General features: G+C 32.6%; 1 protein-coding gene across 1 annotated transcript in view; it reads left to right on the forward strand.

Moving 5' to 3' along the window:
• The first annotated feature begins 2,668 nt into the window (after window positions 1-2,668).
• Window positions 2,669-18,024, forward strand: part of LOC110672810 (tobamovirus multiplication protein 3) — a 30,101-nt gene continuing 14,745 nt past the window's right edge. The window contains exons 1-5 of the mRNA XM_021835700.2: window positions 2,669-3,184; window positions 3,580-3,670; window positions 3,770-3,822; window positions 3,909-4,001; window positions 4,094-4,165. Of these exons, the coding sequence (XP_021691392.2) occupies window positions 3,026-3,184; window positions 3,580-3,670; window positions 3,770-3,822; window positions 3,909-4,001; window positions 4,094-4,165 (468 nt within the window). The 5' untranslated portion in view covers window positions 2,669-3,025. The remainder of the gene's footprint in view (window positions 3,185-3,579; window positions 3,671-3,769; window positions 3,823-3,908; window positions 4,002-4,093; window positions 4,166-18,024) is intronic.

An 18,024-nucleotide genomic window follows, 5' to 3' on the forward strand; every position in this document is an offset into this window, starting at 1 on the left:
CACTAACTATATTTATTGTTTCTCCTTCTAGTACTAGCTTTACTAGTATAATTTTATCTCCTACTCTTTTCACAGCTATTATGGCATCTTTTAATGTCCTGTCTATGATTATGCTCACTCCATTCTTGTTCCTCTCCTTTCCGGTAAATCACAGTTTGTATCCTAAATTACCCATTTTCTTGCTTTTCTCTCGTACCATCTCTTGAATGCAAACAATATTCACCCTTCTCCTTTCCAAGGTATCCATAAGCTTCATTAATTTTCTTGTAAGTGATCCAACATTCCAAGTATCAACTCTGATTCTCCTCCTATCCTGTTCCTTCCTAATTGATCTCATTCTATGATATCTTCTATTGTTCTCTATATCTATCTTGTGTTCTGTTCCACTATCTATTCTATGGACTAGCTTCTTTACTCACGCTCATCCATGATGTGAGAATTCTTACTCATTTAACACTATACCCGGGCGTTGGCATGGCTCATCGCTTTCGGTGAATGCCCTATACTCTTGCATATTTCTCACTACACCCGGGCTCCGATGTAACGCGTCGTAAATAGAGGACGCCCCAACATTTATATCATAAGAATCCATATTATGAGGTGTGACAAAATTTTTACACTGGTTGTCACCTACCACAACCCTCCTCCTTTATCTGAACTTGGAATTGGCTAAGCATAAATTACTTAGGAGTTAAAAAAAAAATATAATGTTAATGTTTTAAAAAAAATGTAATATTGAATTTTATATAGTCCATCCGTTTCCACATACAAACACACATATACAATGGTATAATTTTAATTAAATATAAATATTTAATTACATTGGAAACATGTAAAATATTTTAATATATATATATATATTAATTTGATTTAATTATTATTTCTTATTAAAAATTAAATCAAAATTAAATTAAAATCAATTTTCAATCTAAGTATGAATTCAATTTAATTTTGATTTAATTTTTAATAAGAAATAATAATTAAATCAAATTAATACATACATACATATATATATATATATATATATATATATATATATATATATATTTAATATGATTTTTATTAATTTAGGGCATATTTGGTTTAATTGTTGAATACAGTTGATAACTGTTAGCTGATAGTTGTTACTTTTAGCTGGTAGCTGATGATAGCTGATTTATGTTAAGTATTTGATAAAATTATGTTTAGCTGTTACTGTTGATATGTGAAAAGACCAATAAGGATATATATTATATAATTTATTTTATTATTAAAATAAATATAAAATTATAAATTTATTATATTATATTATTTATTTTATTATTAAATTAAATATACAATTATCAAATTAATATATTATATCATTTATTATATTATTAAAATAAAAATATAATTATTAATCTATTATATTATATTATTTATTTTATTATTGAAATAAGAAAATAATTAAATTTTTTCAAAAATAATTAAATAATTTAAAAATATAGATAAAATAATAAAATAATTATTATTATTAATAAAGAAAAAACGTATAATTAATTTTAAGTTTTTAGATATAAATAAATATTTTACATTTTATGTTATTAATAAAAAAATATTTTAACAAAGTTGAAATGTGTTAATTAAAATGTCAAAATTATAAATAAAAGTATAAAAGTATTAATAATATTAATTTTCGAGTTAAATAAAAAAGGATAATATAATCAAAATAAAAAATAAATCAAATCAGTTATCAGCCGATGATAAATAGCTCTAAAAATACAAACTGCAGCTGATGGTACCATATCAGCTACTAATCAGTTATCAATTTTATTTTTTAAAACTTCCTATTAGTTTAACTATTGAATACAACTGATAGCTGATAGCTGATAACTGATAGCTGATAATAGCTCTTTTATGTTAACTGTTTGGTAAAATTATATTTAGCTGTTACCGTTGATATGTGAATGACTAATAAGGGTATATATCATATAATTTATTTTATTATTTAAATAAATATAAAATTATAAATTTATTACATTATATTATTTATTTAATTATTAAATTAAATATATAATTATTAAATTAATATATTATATTATTTAAATAAACATATAATTATTAATTTATTATATTATATCATTTATTTTATTATTGAAATAAGAAAATAATTATTTTTTAAGATAATTAAATAATTTTAAAAATATAGATAAAATAATAAAATAATTATTATTGTAAATAAAAAAATTTATAATTAATTTTAAGTTTTTAGATATAAATAAATATTTTATATTTTATGTTATTAATAAAAAATATTTTAATAAAATTGAAATATGTTAATTAAAATGTTAAAATTATAAATAAAAAATAAAAATATTAATTTTTAAGTTAAATAAAAAAAGATAATATGATCAAAATAAAAAATAAAATCAAATCAGCTATCAACCGGTGAGAAACAACTCTAAAAATAGAGCTGATACAAACTGCAAATGATGAATATCATATCAATTGCTGGTCAATTATCAATTTTATTTTTTTAAACTTACTAAATACTATAATTTATATATTTAAATGTTTATCAATAATCAATTATATCTAATAAGTGAACCAAACACCCTCCTAATATAATTTTTTAAATCCATTCGAAACTCTCCAAAATTGCAACGCCCTCTTAATATAATTTTTTAAATCCATTCGAAACTCTCCAAAATTGCGCACATCCGCCGCACGAAGCAACGTGGGAATTGAAGAGAACGTGGAATGTCTCTGACTCCCTGTTACCTGAAAACGCCACAAAAAAAAAAAAAAAAATCATCCAAAATAATACCACCGGTTATAGCCGGTCACATTTCCTTCGAGAAAATCCCCCGCGTCTCATCCAACCTTCCTTCCTTTCTCTCGCCGGCCTTTTCTTCGCCTCCATTTCTATTTGGAACCATAATATAATAAAAAAGAAAAAAAGGAGAAGAAAGGAACGTGAACGGATCCCTTCTTCCTTCCTGTAATCATATTGTTTGAAAAACCGAAGAAAATAGTTTTTTTTTTATCAATCTCCGGCTCGGAGGAGATGGGGAGGAACGGCGTAGAAGTTCCGGCGGCGGTTATAGCCTACAAATTGAGAGACGCTTCTAGTTGGTGGCAAGATATAAACGAATCGGTAGTATGGCAAGATCGCATCTTTCACGTTCTGGCCGTTCTTTATGGCCTTGTAGCCGCCGTTGCTCTTGTACGCCTCTATTATACTTTCAGTTCTCTCTCTGTCTCTTTCATTTTATTTTAACATGATTTATATATTTTTTGTTTGATGCAAAGTTTGTAATTTGGATTTTGAATGGTCAGTTTGTTTATAGTATTTTTCACCTGAATTGTCAATTGCTTGATTAATTTACAATTCTGGCCTCATTTGTAATTTATTAGCTAAATATGTATGGCATGAATTTGGGAATCGAGAGAATAGGGTTCAGTTCATTAGGGATTTTAGGGTTTCAAATTGAGCATGTCATTATTAATTTTCTGTTTACTAAAGGCCAATTTCGTCTATTTCCATATGCAATGTACGTAATTGCATTATTCCCCCTCTTTTGGTGGTGTTGCTTCTTTAAGAAATTATATGGCGTTTAGGTTCAACTGGTACGGATACAATTGAGAGTTCCAGAGTATGGTTGGACTACACAGAAGGTTTTCCACTTTCTCAATTTCTTGGTGAATGGGGGTTTGTGCCGGATACCTTAAACTTTCAGATATTTGCCCTTCATTTCTTATGTCTTAATTATACTGTTTTCTTATCATTCTGCTTTTGTCTATCTTGTAGTTCGCTGTCTAGTATTCATTTTTCGCCGAAATGTAGCAAGTATAAATCCACCGGTTAGTTTCCAACTTTGAATAAGTCTTCTAATTTTTTCATTCTAACATTGCCCTAATTTATAGCTTGCTGATATATGCTTTGTTAGATTGTCCAACATATCTTGCTTGATATGCCGAGTCTTGCTTTCTTCACAACATATGCACTTTTGGTTTTGTTCTGGGCAGAGATATACTATCAGGTGATGCTTCCTTACCAGTCTGCTTAATTTGCTTTTCAGTCTGCAATGGATTAAGTTGGCTCTGTTAACATTTTGGAGTGTATATTGAGCAGGCACGTGCTGTATCTACTGATGGACTTAGGCCAAGTTTCTTCACAATTAATGCAGTGGTTTATGCCATTCAGGTGAAATTTCTTTTATGTTGTTTCATTGTTCATAATAGTCCAAGTGAAATTGATAATTCAAACCCAAATTCCTTCTGCATGGAAGCCATGACTTTATGAAAAAGTTGTTATTGTTACGAGATGTATTCTACTTATATCTCCGTGTGTGTATTTTTTTTTTTTTAATTTTTTAAAAGCGAGGGCAGTATAGCTGTGGCATGTTTTGACAAGTTGATTGGTGTACTTAACCAGCAATAACTTTTAACGTGAAGCCGTTTTGTAACTTTGTGAGTGTTGTAATTGACATTATTTGGATTGACCAGCTTTGCGTAAAATAGTCTCTTGGGATATGAAATATTTTCCTTATTTAGCATTTTTATTTTTATGTTTGAATTACTACAATTAGATATATTGACAAATTTAAGGTTATCATATGTCCTATTATTCACTGAGATGATAAGATTCATTCACATTTATTTGGTCAGTTTAGGAACATTTGCCATATATTATGGATATCCATGGCTTCTATGTAGCATAGTGAGTAACAAATCTAACATTTGCAAGGAGGAGGACGAGGAAAAACCTGGTGAATTTGAGGCCTTGATTCATTTATAACACCTATTAGTCTATGATTGGGGATTGTGATTTTTGGCTTGGTGGATCACTCGGGATCTATGATTTTATGATTGATGGATTTCTATCACATAATCAAGCTTGCACAGTTTAGCTAGTACATGTGAACTTCACCACTATTAAGTATTTTTCTAGGAATTTTGGAAGGTTTATCTAGTATGTAAGAACTTTGCCACTTTAGGGTATTTTTCCTTAACATGGGTATTCATAATAGGTGGTTTATGGTGGGTTTTCTTTGAGGTTCTTAAATCAATTGTTGCAGGTCTAATTTGAAGGTCAATCAAATAGTTATTTAAGGTCAAAGTTGGGATGAGGTGGTGGATGTTGGATTTACACCAAGGGAGGACAAATGGCAATGCGTCTAAAAATAAAAATTAAGCAATGATAAATTGTTATGGATTGTGAGTGGCCATCATCTGATATTTTTATATACACCAATCGTGTTTATTTCACAAATTGCATTGGTATTTGACAATGTTATTGGAAAAATACTATCATTTTAGCAACTGAAATATGATCAAACACATTGTCATAAACTAGTAGTGTTAAGTGCAAATGGTACAAGTACAACTCACGTGGAATCAAAATTTCACAACAAAGTGGCTTGAAATCTCGTGGTACTTTTTATACTTCCTTTTTTTTTTGGGTGGGGGGAAGGGCGAGGAGGATAATTAGTTAAAGTCCCTAAGGTTTTGCACGAAAATCCATTATTGTTCAAAATTACACACTATGGTAAACTTAAAATTTGACAAACTAATGGAATTTATGATATTAAAAATCGATGACAAAAGTATTAACAAAAAAATTTCACAGTAAAAGCATATTCCAATTATCAAATCCAAGGATTGACTTGTGATAAAGTTTTTGTGTGTGTGTGTGTGTGTGTGTGTGTTTGGAACTAGATTGTTGAACTTATTGAACTAGAGTGAATAAGGTATGCATATTTTTTAAACAGTAGGGGCTGAAGTGCTATTCATGCAAAATCTCATGGACTTTTTTAACAACTATACATTTTTGTTTTTAATTCTTTGATAAATCTTTTTTTGGTAAGATTTGTAAAAGAAATATATCCACCACCATCTTAATTTAAAACCTTAGGATGGCCAAGGCAGATGATATTCATGGGAGCGTAAGAAATACATGTGCAATAAAAAAAGGTGATAATTTGGGATGAGGTGAGAATAAAAGAATCAAAGGGATGAGATGTGATGGAATGGGAGTAGGCATGCGAGTTGTGGTGTTCTAATATTGATTTAGTGTGGTGTTAAAAGTATAATAGCTTTTTATTGTCTTTGAGGATTGTTGCATGGATAGAATATGGAAGATGAAAAGATGTGAGCTTCTATTGTATTGAGGCATGTGTTGGATGGATGTAGTTGGGCCTTGAAATATTGACTGAATGGTTACTAGAATGCTTAATAGTATTGGGTCTACACGCAATAAAGAAGTATCTCTGGTGGTTTTATTTAACATGAATATTGTCTAACAAAATAAATTATCAGCCTAGTTAGATTGAATCTTCCTTTTGAGTATACCCAAGTTAGCTTTGTTGGTCTGCATTGTAATGGAGATGATCTAAAATTGGTCTAGCATAAATTTTTGTTAAAAAAGCAAACTCAATGTAGCCAACAAATAATCTTTGTAGCATTAGCAAGCCACTTAGATAGGGGGGGTGGTAGATCGATAAGCTTTAGTGAACTTATTTTGCAACGAGTCTTAAGCAAGGAGGTTATACTAGAATAGAGCCTTAAAAAGGTTGTAGCAAACAAGTTCTAGAGTGTCTTTGAAAATAAATAAACTTGATGGTATTTGAATGTGAGAGAACAAGGCATCTGGTCCTTAATGCGGTTAAACTCCTTTAAAGAGCAATTTGACTTCATGTGAAGCATCTAATATTTTTATTCAAGGCTTATATTTGTTGGGTTTGTCCCAAGAATTTTGAAAATAGGAAGAGGGGTATCCAAACTATTGTCATTTACCCTTGATAACATTGTTATTAACCTTAGGCTCAAGGCTTACTAGGCTTAACCATCGCAAACCTCCTATATTTCCATTTTCAACACTACCATTATCTTATTATCCTTTTTTTTTTTTTTCAAAAAATATGTTACTCTACACCTATTTCAAGTTCTATGCCAAAGGAAAAAGGAAATGAATCATCCACTAACTTAAGAATTGATACTTCTTTAGTTCTTAGAGATGAGGAAGATGATGATGATAATGATTTTAAAGATGAGTATCAAGAAATCAATGTGTAGAAGAAGATGAAGAAGATTATGATGCTACTTTTGATGAAGATTGAAGAGCAATTATTTTATGATTGCTTGACTTTAGTTTTGATGCTACTCTTGATGAAGATTGAAGTGCAATTATTTTATGATTGCTTGACTTTAGTTTTAAGACATTAAAGATCATCAAGTTTCAATATATTACCATCTTAAATGTTTAGTAGTTTATTTATTTTTTATTTTATGTGGATTGCAAAATTACTACTTGAATGCCTATTAGCTATTATTATTTTTAGTGTTATGTTATTTGAAGTTTGATGAATATTCACATTTATTTTAATTTTGTGGAATTTTTTTTTTTTATTTTTGCACCTCACCTCACTCAGGTGTGTGCCTAATGTGCCTTGAGCCTAGTGACTAGTTGGAAGTACAACATTGAGAGACTAGTCTAGAAATGTGTTCTTGAAGATGGCCATAATAATAATAATAATAATAATAATAATAATAATAATAATAATAATAATAATAATAATAATAATTTTGTCCTTATTAAACTTATTTGCTAAAATGCTAAACCATTCCATTTTTATTTCCCACATGTGAAAAATCCCTAAATGGGGTATTAGGATGCATAACCTAGTGACTTTAAACAATTAACCTTCATGAATAAGGAAGTTAATATAATCTTGATGGTTGGCAAACATCTTTTCCATATTTTGGTGTTTTGAGATTTTTATGTTTTCCTCCCAAAGCGATTTGAAAATTAGTAAATTGAAAATTTTTTCCTATCAATGGAAAAATTAAGGCATATTCTAGAAAAATGAGTTCTCACTTTCAAAATGCTAAGTCATTTACCACTCTTAAAACAAGAAGTCATTTTTTGAACTTTTGCAAACTAATATAAAGGAACCACTATATACATATGCATTGATCAATTGACCATTGCTAATCATGTTTGGCTATTGCGAAAAATTGATGATAACTGCGTTTTATCATATAATTTTCTAACCTATGCAGTTATTAATAAAAAATGAAGTCCACGTAGGTCCAAAAATTTTCATTGTTTATTTATTATTAAACAAATTATTTTTTTATCTAAGAAAAAAATATTATTTTTGGCCAAATATGTTTTCCATAGATAAGTTATTTTTTTCAAAATTTGAATCTAATTTGAGTCAAGAGAACACTTGTACTTGATCGTATCAATTCCATTGGGGAACTCATTTATTTGAAGCATAGTAATTACATGGTTAAGAATGCTACTTGCTTCATTGCCAACTTAATGTTAGAATAAAGAACAATTTTTGCCTACAAATGTAGCTTATCTTCCATGTCTACAATATAAATTCATGCGCTTTTAAATTATTGAATTTTTTTTTTTGAGTATGGGACTGGGAGATACTTTCAATTGCAAAGAACTTGAAGATAAACATCTTCCTTAATTTTTTTTTTATTGTTATCATCACCAAGTTCTTGTTTATTTAATTGAAATAGTTTTGCATTTTCTTTATCTGGTTATCTTCTCCATTTTTAGTTTCGAACTTTTTATTGGAAAATTGGAAAACATGTTGAAATGAGCTTGTTTTCCAAATGATATAAAGCTAAAAAAAATAGACAACATTTCGAAAAATGCACTTTTTTTTCCATTTCTACTTTGTAATATAACCCAATAAAAATTAACTTATGCATTTAATTTCTCAGCAATGTATTCCATGGATTATTACAAACCTTTCTCCACCATATATTATGCACAACTTCGTCTTACCTTTCTATGCGATGGTTCAATGATGATGAAAAATAAATATTGTTGGGGAAATTACAAAAAGTACCTTGTGGTTTGACGCCTTTTCAAGTAAGATCTTGTGGTTTGGTGCTGTAAGCAAATTGAGGATTTTTCCCTAATACTGTCCAATGTTGCTAACATGGCATTAAATATTCAATAAAAAATAATTTTTTAATCACCATCACCTCTCCCCTTCCCCCTGTAGCTAAGTTCTCGTTAAAGCTTTTTTTCTCCCCTTTAAGCCTTCCCTTTCGTTCTTCTTTTCTATCTTCCTCTTAATTTTTCTTCTTGGCGCAATGGATCTTGGTAGCCTTTGTCATTGAAACAAATTAGGGAAACCATGGAGACGTATATGTAGAATCCTTGTCTTTTACTCTCCTTCAAACAATCAAGGAGAATAGGAGAGGGATTACAATAGCAAAGCCTAATACAACACCAATTTTAATGGCAACTATGGTCATCCTATTATTCATTGGCTTTGTTGATTTTGTGATGGGCGTTGTATGAATTTAACAATTTGAAAATTTCAATTTCATTCAAGATTGCATTAGAATAAAGGTAATACTTTTTATTGTTGGGGAAAAACTTGCTCCCATGGTCACTGTATAATATGGCATGATAGGCTTCTAGAGACTTTCATGTACAATATTTCATTGTTGAGGGACTTTGTCCTCCTCAAACCCAATTACATATCTTGATTCCATCAAGAACTTCCACATTTTAGTTATTAATTCAAACTATACTATTTTGTAATAGATGGGACACTGGTTCTAGACTCTTAACTCTAGAGGAAATGATTTTTGTGCCTGTGTAGGCATAGGAGGAGGAGGAGGAGGAAGGAGGGAGATGAAGATAGTGGTGGTGTATTTCTTAGAAAGAAATGCAGGTGATGAGGCAGATGAAGATGGTGGTGGTGTGTTCCTGTGGAGGATTGGAGGGATAAGAGGAATCGTTATTGCAACAAAGAAATATGTGTGAACTTTGTGGAAATTCAAGCCAAATTAAAACCCATGGTTCAAAAATTTTAAAATTTTAACCTATGAAGAGAAAGATCTTTCCTTTCTTTTCCCTTGGTTCAAAGGGGAATAAGGAGTTGAAGAAGACAAAACTTTACTTGGAAAGTTAGCAAATTGAGCTAGAAATGGGGTGAGATGAAAGGTTTTCAAAGGTTGCAAGAGAGATGTTAGACGCTGGCTATCAGTAATGAGTCAAGGACTTGTTCAAATGGGTGAATGGGGCGATTGGAATGGAGATGTAGATAAAAAAGTAATATAAATAATAAATATAAAAGAAAAAGTGGAAGAAGTGGGACCCATTATTATAATTAAAAAGATTTTTAAGTGAATATTTAATACCAAATCAGTAATATTTGATGAAGTTGGAGGAAAAAAGACTCACTTTGCTAATGACACCAAACAACATTGTACCTACTTATCACAAACCAAACCATGTGACCCTAATTGTAAATCGCTCAAACCACAAGATACTTTTTTTGTAATTTTCTCAAAATTGTAAATAATCAGTATCAATCTAGAAACTGATTTTCAAATTAATATTTAAAAATATTACTCAAGTATGTGTGTTCGCCAGTAGAATTTGTTAATTGTTGTTATATTATGTTGCGGCCATTATTTGATTCCATGCAAATTACCCTATTAAGAGCATAATGGTGCTTTGAACTGTAATCTTTGGTTTATGATAGTGGATTTCTCATTTTCTTATTGCAATGTAATATATTTCATGCAAAATTTGATCTCTTTTGTTGGATTAACAAATGAATTGAGTTCTACTCATGAAAAGGATTCCATACATAAGTATTGGTCCAAAACTCCAAATAGAACGAAATGAAATTTGAATCCCTTGTCCTTAGGAGTTTCCAATTAAACTATTACATGATTTACATGTTTATAGTGCTGAACCTATGGTTTGGTTAAATGTTAATTTAGTTTGGGGCCATTCTTTCATGGTTGTAATTTTTCTAGGATCAATTGCTATACCTTTTTTTTTTTTTTTTTGACGAAACTATACCATGTGTTGAAATAATAAAAATGGAAGAAACACTCTTGATATTGCATAAGAAAACTCTTCTCCAGGTTAAGTATAATATTCTTTGCCCAATCAAAAAAACTTAATGAAGATGATATATGTGAACTTCTTCTAGCTTTATATAAACATGGAAGCTGCAAATGTATGACTAAGAATTTTTATATACAAACAATTATAAATCAGTCATAATGATCATAATATAGGGTTTATTAGATTAATGAACAATCTAGAGGAATCCAATCCTTCTTAGCTCTCAAGTTTAGTTTTCAATTCATCTCATTTGTCTGGTCTAATTTGAATTTGATGATGAATAGTTTGAATGTGTGACTTAAAACGAGCAACAACTAATTAACGAATCTGATATTTTAGGTCCATGGATGGGGAACTTGTACTTCATTGTGACCTTTACTGCATGATGTATTTTCCATTAGCATTTTTCTTTGGTTTGAAGAGAGCAGGACTAGTTTGTAGATTTGTATGTAGAGTTCATTAGTACCAAAACTCAACTCAACTCAACTCAACTAAGCATTTATTCCAAAAATTTGGGGTCGGCTATATGGATTCGCTTTCTCCACTCTGAACGATTTTGGGTTAAATCCTCAGAAATGTGTAATGCTTCTAGGTCATGTTGTACTATTCTCCTCCAAGTCAATTTAAGTCTATCCCTTTTTTTCTTTCTATCCTCTAACCTAATGTGCTCTACTTGTCTAATTGGAGCCTCCGTATGTCTACGCTTCACATGACCAAACCACCTCAATCTCCCTTCTCTCAACTTATCTTCAATTGGTACCACTCCTACCTTTTCTCTAATACTCTCATTACGGGCTTTATCTAGTCTAGTATGGCCACTCATCCACCTTAACATTCTTATCTCTGCAACTCTTATCTTAGATGCATACGACTCTTTCAGTGCCCAACACTCACTACCATATAATATAGCCGGTCGTATGGCTGTACGGTAAAATTTTCCTTTCAATTTATTGGGAATCTTACGATCACATAAAACTCCTGTGGCACGTCTCCACTTCAACAATCCGGCTTTAATCTTATGACTAACATCCTTCTCACATCCCCCATCTACTTGAAGGACTGAGCCTAGATATTTAAAGTGATTACTTTGGGGCAGTATCACTCTATTCAAACTAACTCCTTTCCTATCACCAGTTTGATCTTCACTGAACTTGCAATGCATGTATTCTGTCTTCGTTCTATTTAACTTAAAACCCTTTGACTCTAGAGTACTTCTCCAAAGTTCTAACTTTCTATTGACTCCTTCTCGTGTCTCATCTATCAGAACAATATCATTCGCAAACATCATGCACCAAGTAATACTCTCTTGTATGTGATTCGTCAGTTCATCTAAAACTAATGTAAAAAGATAAGGGCTTATGGCTGATCCTTGGTGTAATCCAATTGAGATCAGAAAATCTCTTGTGTCCCCTCCCACTGTGCGCACAATAGTAGTTGCTCCTTCATACATATCTTTTAATATTTGTATGTACCTAATAGATATCCTCTTTTGTTCTAACACATTCCATAAGACCTCTCTTGGAACACTATCATAAGCCTTCTCCAAATCAATAAAAATCATGTGTAGATCTTTCTTCACATCTCTATATTTCTCCATCAAGCTTCTAATGAGAAAGATCGCTTCCATAGTTGAACGACTGAGCATGAAACCAAATTGATTGAGAGAGATAGAAGTATCATGACGTAGTCGATGCTCCACAACTCTCTCCCACAACTTCATAGTATGGCTCTTGAGTTTAATTCCCCTATAGTTTGAGCAACTCTGTATTAAAATACTCTTCCTCCATTTATCAGGCATTTTCTTTGAGTTTAGAATCTTATTAAATAATTTAGTTAGCCATGCCACTCCCATATCTCCTAAATACTTCCACACTTCAATTGGTATTTCATCGGGTCCACAAGCTTTACCCACTTTCATTCTCTTAAGTGCTTCCTTTACTTCTAAAGATCTAATCCTTCTAGTATAATTCATATTCTTTTCTATTGTTCTATAATCTATATTCACGCTCTTACCATTTTGACTATTATTAAAGAGATCATTAAAATAATTTCTTCATCTTTCTTTAATGTCCTCATCTTTCACCAACACTTTTCCTTCTTTATCCTTAATGCACCTAACTTGATTGAGATCTTGACATTTCCTTTCTCTCCTCCTTGCTAATCTATAAATATCTCTCCCCTTCTTTAGTTCCAAGTTTCTCATATAACTTTTCAAAGGCCTGTGCTCTTGCTTGACTAACTGCCTTTTTTGCCTCTTTCTTTGCTATCTTGTACTGTTCAAATGCCTCATTATTATCACATTTAGGTAATTTCTTATACCATTCCCTTTTTCTCTTCACTGCCTTTTGTACTTCCTCATTCCACCACCATCTCTCTTTTGAGGGTGGTCCATGTCCGTTAGACTTTCCAAGTACTTTTCTAGCTAATTCTCTAATCTTTGATGCCATCTGTATCCACATATCATTGGCCTCCATATCCAGCTTCCATACTTCGGACTTGAGAGCTCATTTTGGAACTTCACTTGCTTTACTCCTTTGAACTCCTACTACTTTGTTCGAGCTACACTATTTCTTCTGACCTTACTTGAATTGTTCCTAAACTTGACATCCAAGACCACCAACCGATGTTGACTTGTTAAAGCTTATCCTGGAATGACCTTGCAATCCTTGCATAGAGCTCTATTTGTCTTCCTAGTTAAGAGGAAGTCGATTTGGCTTATATGTTACCCACTTTTGAAAGTCACTAAATGTGACTCTCTTTTTATAAAGTAGGTATTTGCTAGTATTAGGTCGTATGCCATAGCAAAATCTAAGATGCTTTTTTCCCTCCTCATTTCGACTGCCAAAACCAAAACCTCCATGAACATTCTCGTAACCTTGTCTATCACTTCCTACATGCCCATTCAAATCTCCACCAATGAAAATATTCTCTTCATTCGATATGCTTTGCATTAAATCATCCATATCTTCCCAAAACCTTTGTTTACTCTCACTGTCTAGTCCTATTTGTGGGGCATAAGCAATAACTATATTTATTGTTTCTCCTTCTAGTACTAGCTTTACTAGTATAATTCTATCTCCTATTTTTTTCACAGCTATTACTGCGTTTTTCAATGTCCTGTCTATGATTATGCTCACTCCGTTCTTGTTTCTCTCCTTTCCTGTAAACCACAGTTTGTACTCTGAATTACCTACTTCCTTACTTTTCTCTCCTACCCATTTAGTCTCCTGAATGCAAGCAATATTCACCCTTCTCCTTTCCAAGGTATCCACAAGTTCCATTAATTTTCCTGTAAGTGATCCAACATTCCAAGTACCAACCCTGATCCTCCTCCTATCCTGCTCCTTCCTAATTGGCCTCTTTCTATGATATCTTCTATTATTTTCTATGTTTATCTTGTGTTCTGTTCCACTATTTATTCTACTATCTGTCCTATGGACTAACTTCTTTACCCACACCCGTCCATGATGTGGGAACCCTTGCTCACTTAACACCACACCTGGGCGCCGGCATGGCACGTCGCTTTCGGTGAACGCCCTACACCCTTGCATATTTCTCACTACACCTGGGCTCCGACGTAGCGCGTTGTTAGTAGAGGACGCCCCAACGTTTATATCATTTGAATCCATATCATAGGGTGTGACGAAATTTTTACGCTGGTTGTCACCTACCGCAATTCTCCTTCTTTATCCGGGCTTGGGACCGGCTAAGCGCAAACTACTTAGGCAGAGTTTTCATTAGTGCCAAAAATCCACGTTAAATCCTTTTCTAATTGGCTGGCTTTATTTATTAGGCTCCTTAAGGTTCTTCGTCCTATAATATAGAAGGGTAGGTGATGTATAACACTAGAACCAATAGATAAGGGTTTTTATGTTGTTTAATTGGTAGAGGCATATTCTTAATTTTATTAGCTCAAATATTAGGCCTCCATGAGTCATGAGGCAGGTGGAAGCCAAATTCAGCATGAAGGCTTGCCTTATTAATCCACACTCTTTGGCCGTGATTTGAACGTGTTATTAGAGCAGTAAGGCCTAATGGCCATAGATCCGGGACTTAAAAGCATGGTGGCTTGAGCCAAGCTAATCGAGCTCGACTAAAGTAGACCCATGGGCTAGCCTAGCGAGCTAGACTTGAGGGTAAAGTTACCAGCCTAGCGAGCTAGACTTGAGGGTAAAGTTACAAGGAAAGCTAGATACAAGTTGGATGGGCTACCGCTGTGATGCCAATTGACAATTGGGCATGTGAAGTGTGAACCAAACCCAATTGCACCTTGGGGAAGGGGGGTGGTGGAGTTATTGGAATATGGGTTGTGGGCAAGTCACAATTGGCAATGTACAAGAAAATTAAAGGGCATATAAGTGTTGGTAAACAAAACAAAAATGGCTAAGGTGAGCATAGTTCAAGGCTCAAGGGGTTTTGGATTGTAGGCGGGAAGGAGTCTTGGGCTTGAGCGAGGTGAGGCACAAAAATAAAAAAATTATCATAAAAATAAATTTTATTATAAGTATTACAAATCTAATCAAGATATTTTATTTTTTTTATTTTATTGTACCACCATCATTGTCAATTAAATTAAATACATGAGTAAAAATTATCATTCAAATACATTATATGAATTTTATTTTTAATAAAATATAATATTAAAATGATAATTTTAATTTTCTATTGCATTATAATTTTAAATTTTACTATATATTTAATTTAATAATACCTTACTAAACATACTCAACTCAATTCAACTCAACTAAGCCTTTATCCCAAATATTTATTGGGGTCGGCTATACGGATTCTCTTTCTCTACTCTAAACGATTTTGGGTTAAATTTTCGAAAATGTGTAATACTTTTAGGTTGTGTTGTACTACTTTCCTCCAAGTCAGTTTAGGTCTACCTCTTTTTTTCTTTCTATCCTCTAACCCAATGTGCTCTACTTGTCTAACTGAAGCCCTTCTTTTCTTTCTATCCTTTAACCCAATGTGCTTTACTTGTCTAACCGAAGCCTCCGTATGTCTACGCTTCACATGACCAAACCAACCCATTCTCCCTTCTCTCAATTTATCGCCAATTGGTACCATTCCTACGTTTTCTCTAATACTTTCATTACGACCTTTATCTAGTCTAGTATGGCCACTTATCCACCTTAACATTCTCATCTCCGCAGCTCTCATTTTAAACACATACGGCTCTTTCATTGCCTAGTACTCACTACCATATAATATGGCCGGTCGTATGGCTGTACGGTAAAATTTTCCTTTCAACTTATTGGGAATCTTGCGATCACATAAAACTCCTGTGGCATGTCTCCACTTTAACCATCCGACTTTAATTCTATGACTAACATTCTCCTCACATTTCCCATCTACTTGAAGGATTGAGCCGAGATATTTAAAGTGATTACTTTAGGGCAATACCACTCCATCCAAACTAACTCCTTTCCTATCACTAGTTCGGCCTTTACTGAACTTGCAATGCATGTATTCTATCTTTGTTTTACTTAACTTAAAGCCCTTTGGCTTTAGAGTACTTCTCCAAAGTTCTAGCTTTCTGTTGACTCCTTGAACCTTGGTGTAATCCAACCGAGATAGGAAAATCTCGTATCCCCTCTTACCATGTGCACAATAGTAGTTGCTCCTTCATACATATCTTTCAACACTTGTATGTACCTAATAGATACATTTTTTTGTTCTAACACTTTCCATAAGACATCTCTTGGAACACTATCATAAGCCTTCTCTGAATCGATGAAAACCATATGTAGATCTTTCTTCACATCTCTATATTTCTCTATCAAGCTTCTAATGAGAAAGATCGCTTCCATAGTTGAACGTCCTAGCATGAAGCCAAATTGATTGGGAGAGATCGAAGTGTCATGACGTAGTCGATGTTCCACAACTCTCTCCCACAACTCATAGTATAGCTCATGAGTTTAATTCTCCTATAGTTTGAGCAACTCTGTATGTCTCCCTCATTTTTAAAAATAGGTACTAAAATACTCCTCCTCCATTCATCAGACATTTTCTTTGAGTTTAAAATCTTATTAAACAATTTAACTAACCATGCCACTCTCACATTTCCCAAACACTTTCACACTTCAATTGGTATTCCTATGATCATGCCCACTCCGTTCTTGTTCCTCTCTTTTCCGGTAAACAACAGTTTGTATCCTGAATTACCAACTTTCTTGCTTTTCTCTTCTACCTATTTAGTCTCCTAAATGCAAGCAATATTCACCCTTCTCCTTTCCAAGGTATCCACAAGCTCTATTAATTTTCCTGTAAGTGATCTAATATTCCAAGTACCAACCCTAATTCTCCTCCTATCCTGTTCCTTCCTAATTGATCTCTTTCTATGATATCTTCTATTGTTCTTTATGCCAATCTTGTGTTCTGTTCCACTATCTATTCTATTTTCTGTTCTATGGACTAACTTCTTTGCCTATATCCGTCTATGATGTGGGAACCCTTGCTCATTTAACAACACACCCGGGCGCTGGCATGGCGCGTCGCTTTCGGTGAACGCCCTACACCATTGTATATTTCTCACTACACCAAGGCTCCGATGTAGCGCGTCGCGAGTAGAGGACGCCTCAACGTTTATATCATAAGAATCCATATTATGAGCTGTGATGAAATTTTTACGTTGGTTGTTACCTACCGTAACCCTTCTTTATCCGGGCTTGGAATCGGCTAAGTACAAACTACTTAGATGGAGTTTAATTCCTTACTAAACATAACTTAAAATAATTTAAATTGAATTTTATAAATTCATTAAGAGTAACTATCTATTTATTTTACACATGTAATGTAATTTAATTGATAAAGATATGAATAATCCATCAAAATTCTAATGTTAATACACAACAATTCCTATTGATAAAGATTGTTTTTGTCCATTAGATTAGAATCAGAAAAGGGCACAGTTACTTTCTGAACACAGCAGTTAGGGAAAAAAAAATGGAGAGCATGGAGCCATGAACTCTTGCAGATCTGAGACTCTGAAAGAGAGAGGAGGAGGAAAATAAAGCATAGAAGAGAAAGGAAAATGAAAAACCCAGATGGGTCAGGTGGAGGGAGAGAGAGAGAGGAGCAGAAAGAAAAAAAAGCATACTTGGAGATCTAGATCAGAAATTAGATCAGCCTAAGCCTAGGAGAGGATACAATCA

This window comes from Hevea brasiliensis, chromosome 14, assembly GCF_030052815.1.
Source record: "Hevea brasiliensis isolate MT/VB/25A 57/8 chromosome 14, ASM3005281v1, whole genome shotgun sequence".
NCBI lineage: Eukaryota > Viridiplantae > Streptophyta > Magnoliopsida > Malpighiales > Euphorbiaceae > Hevea > Hevea brasiliensis.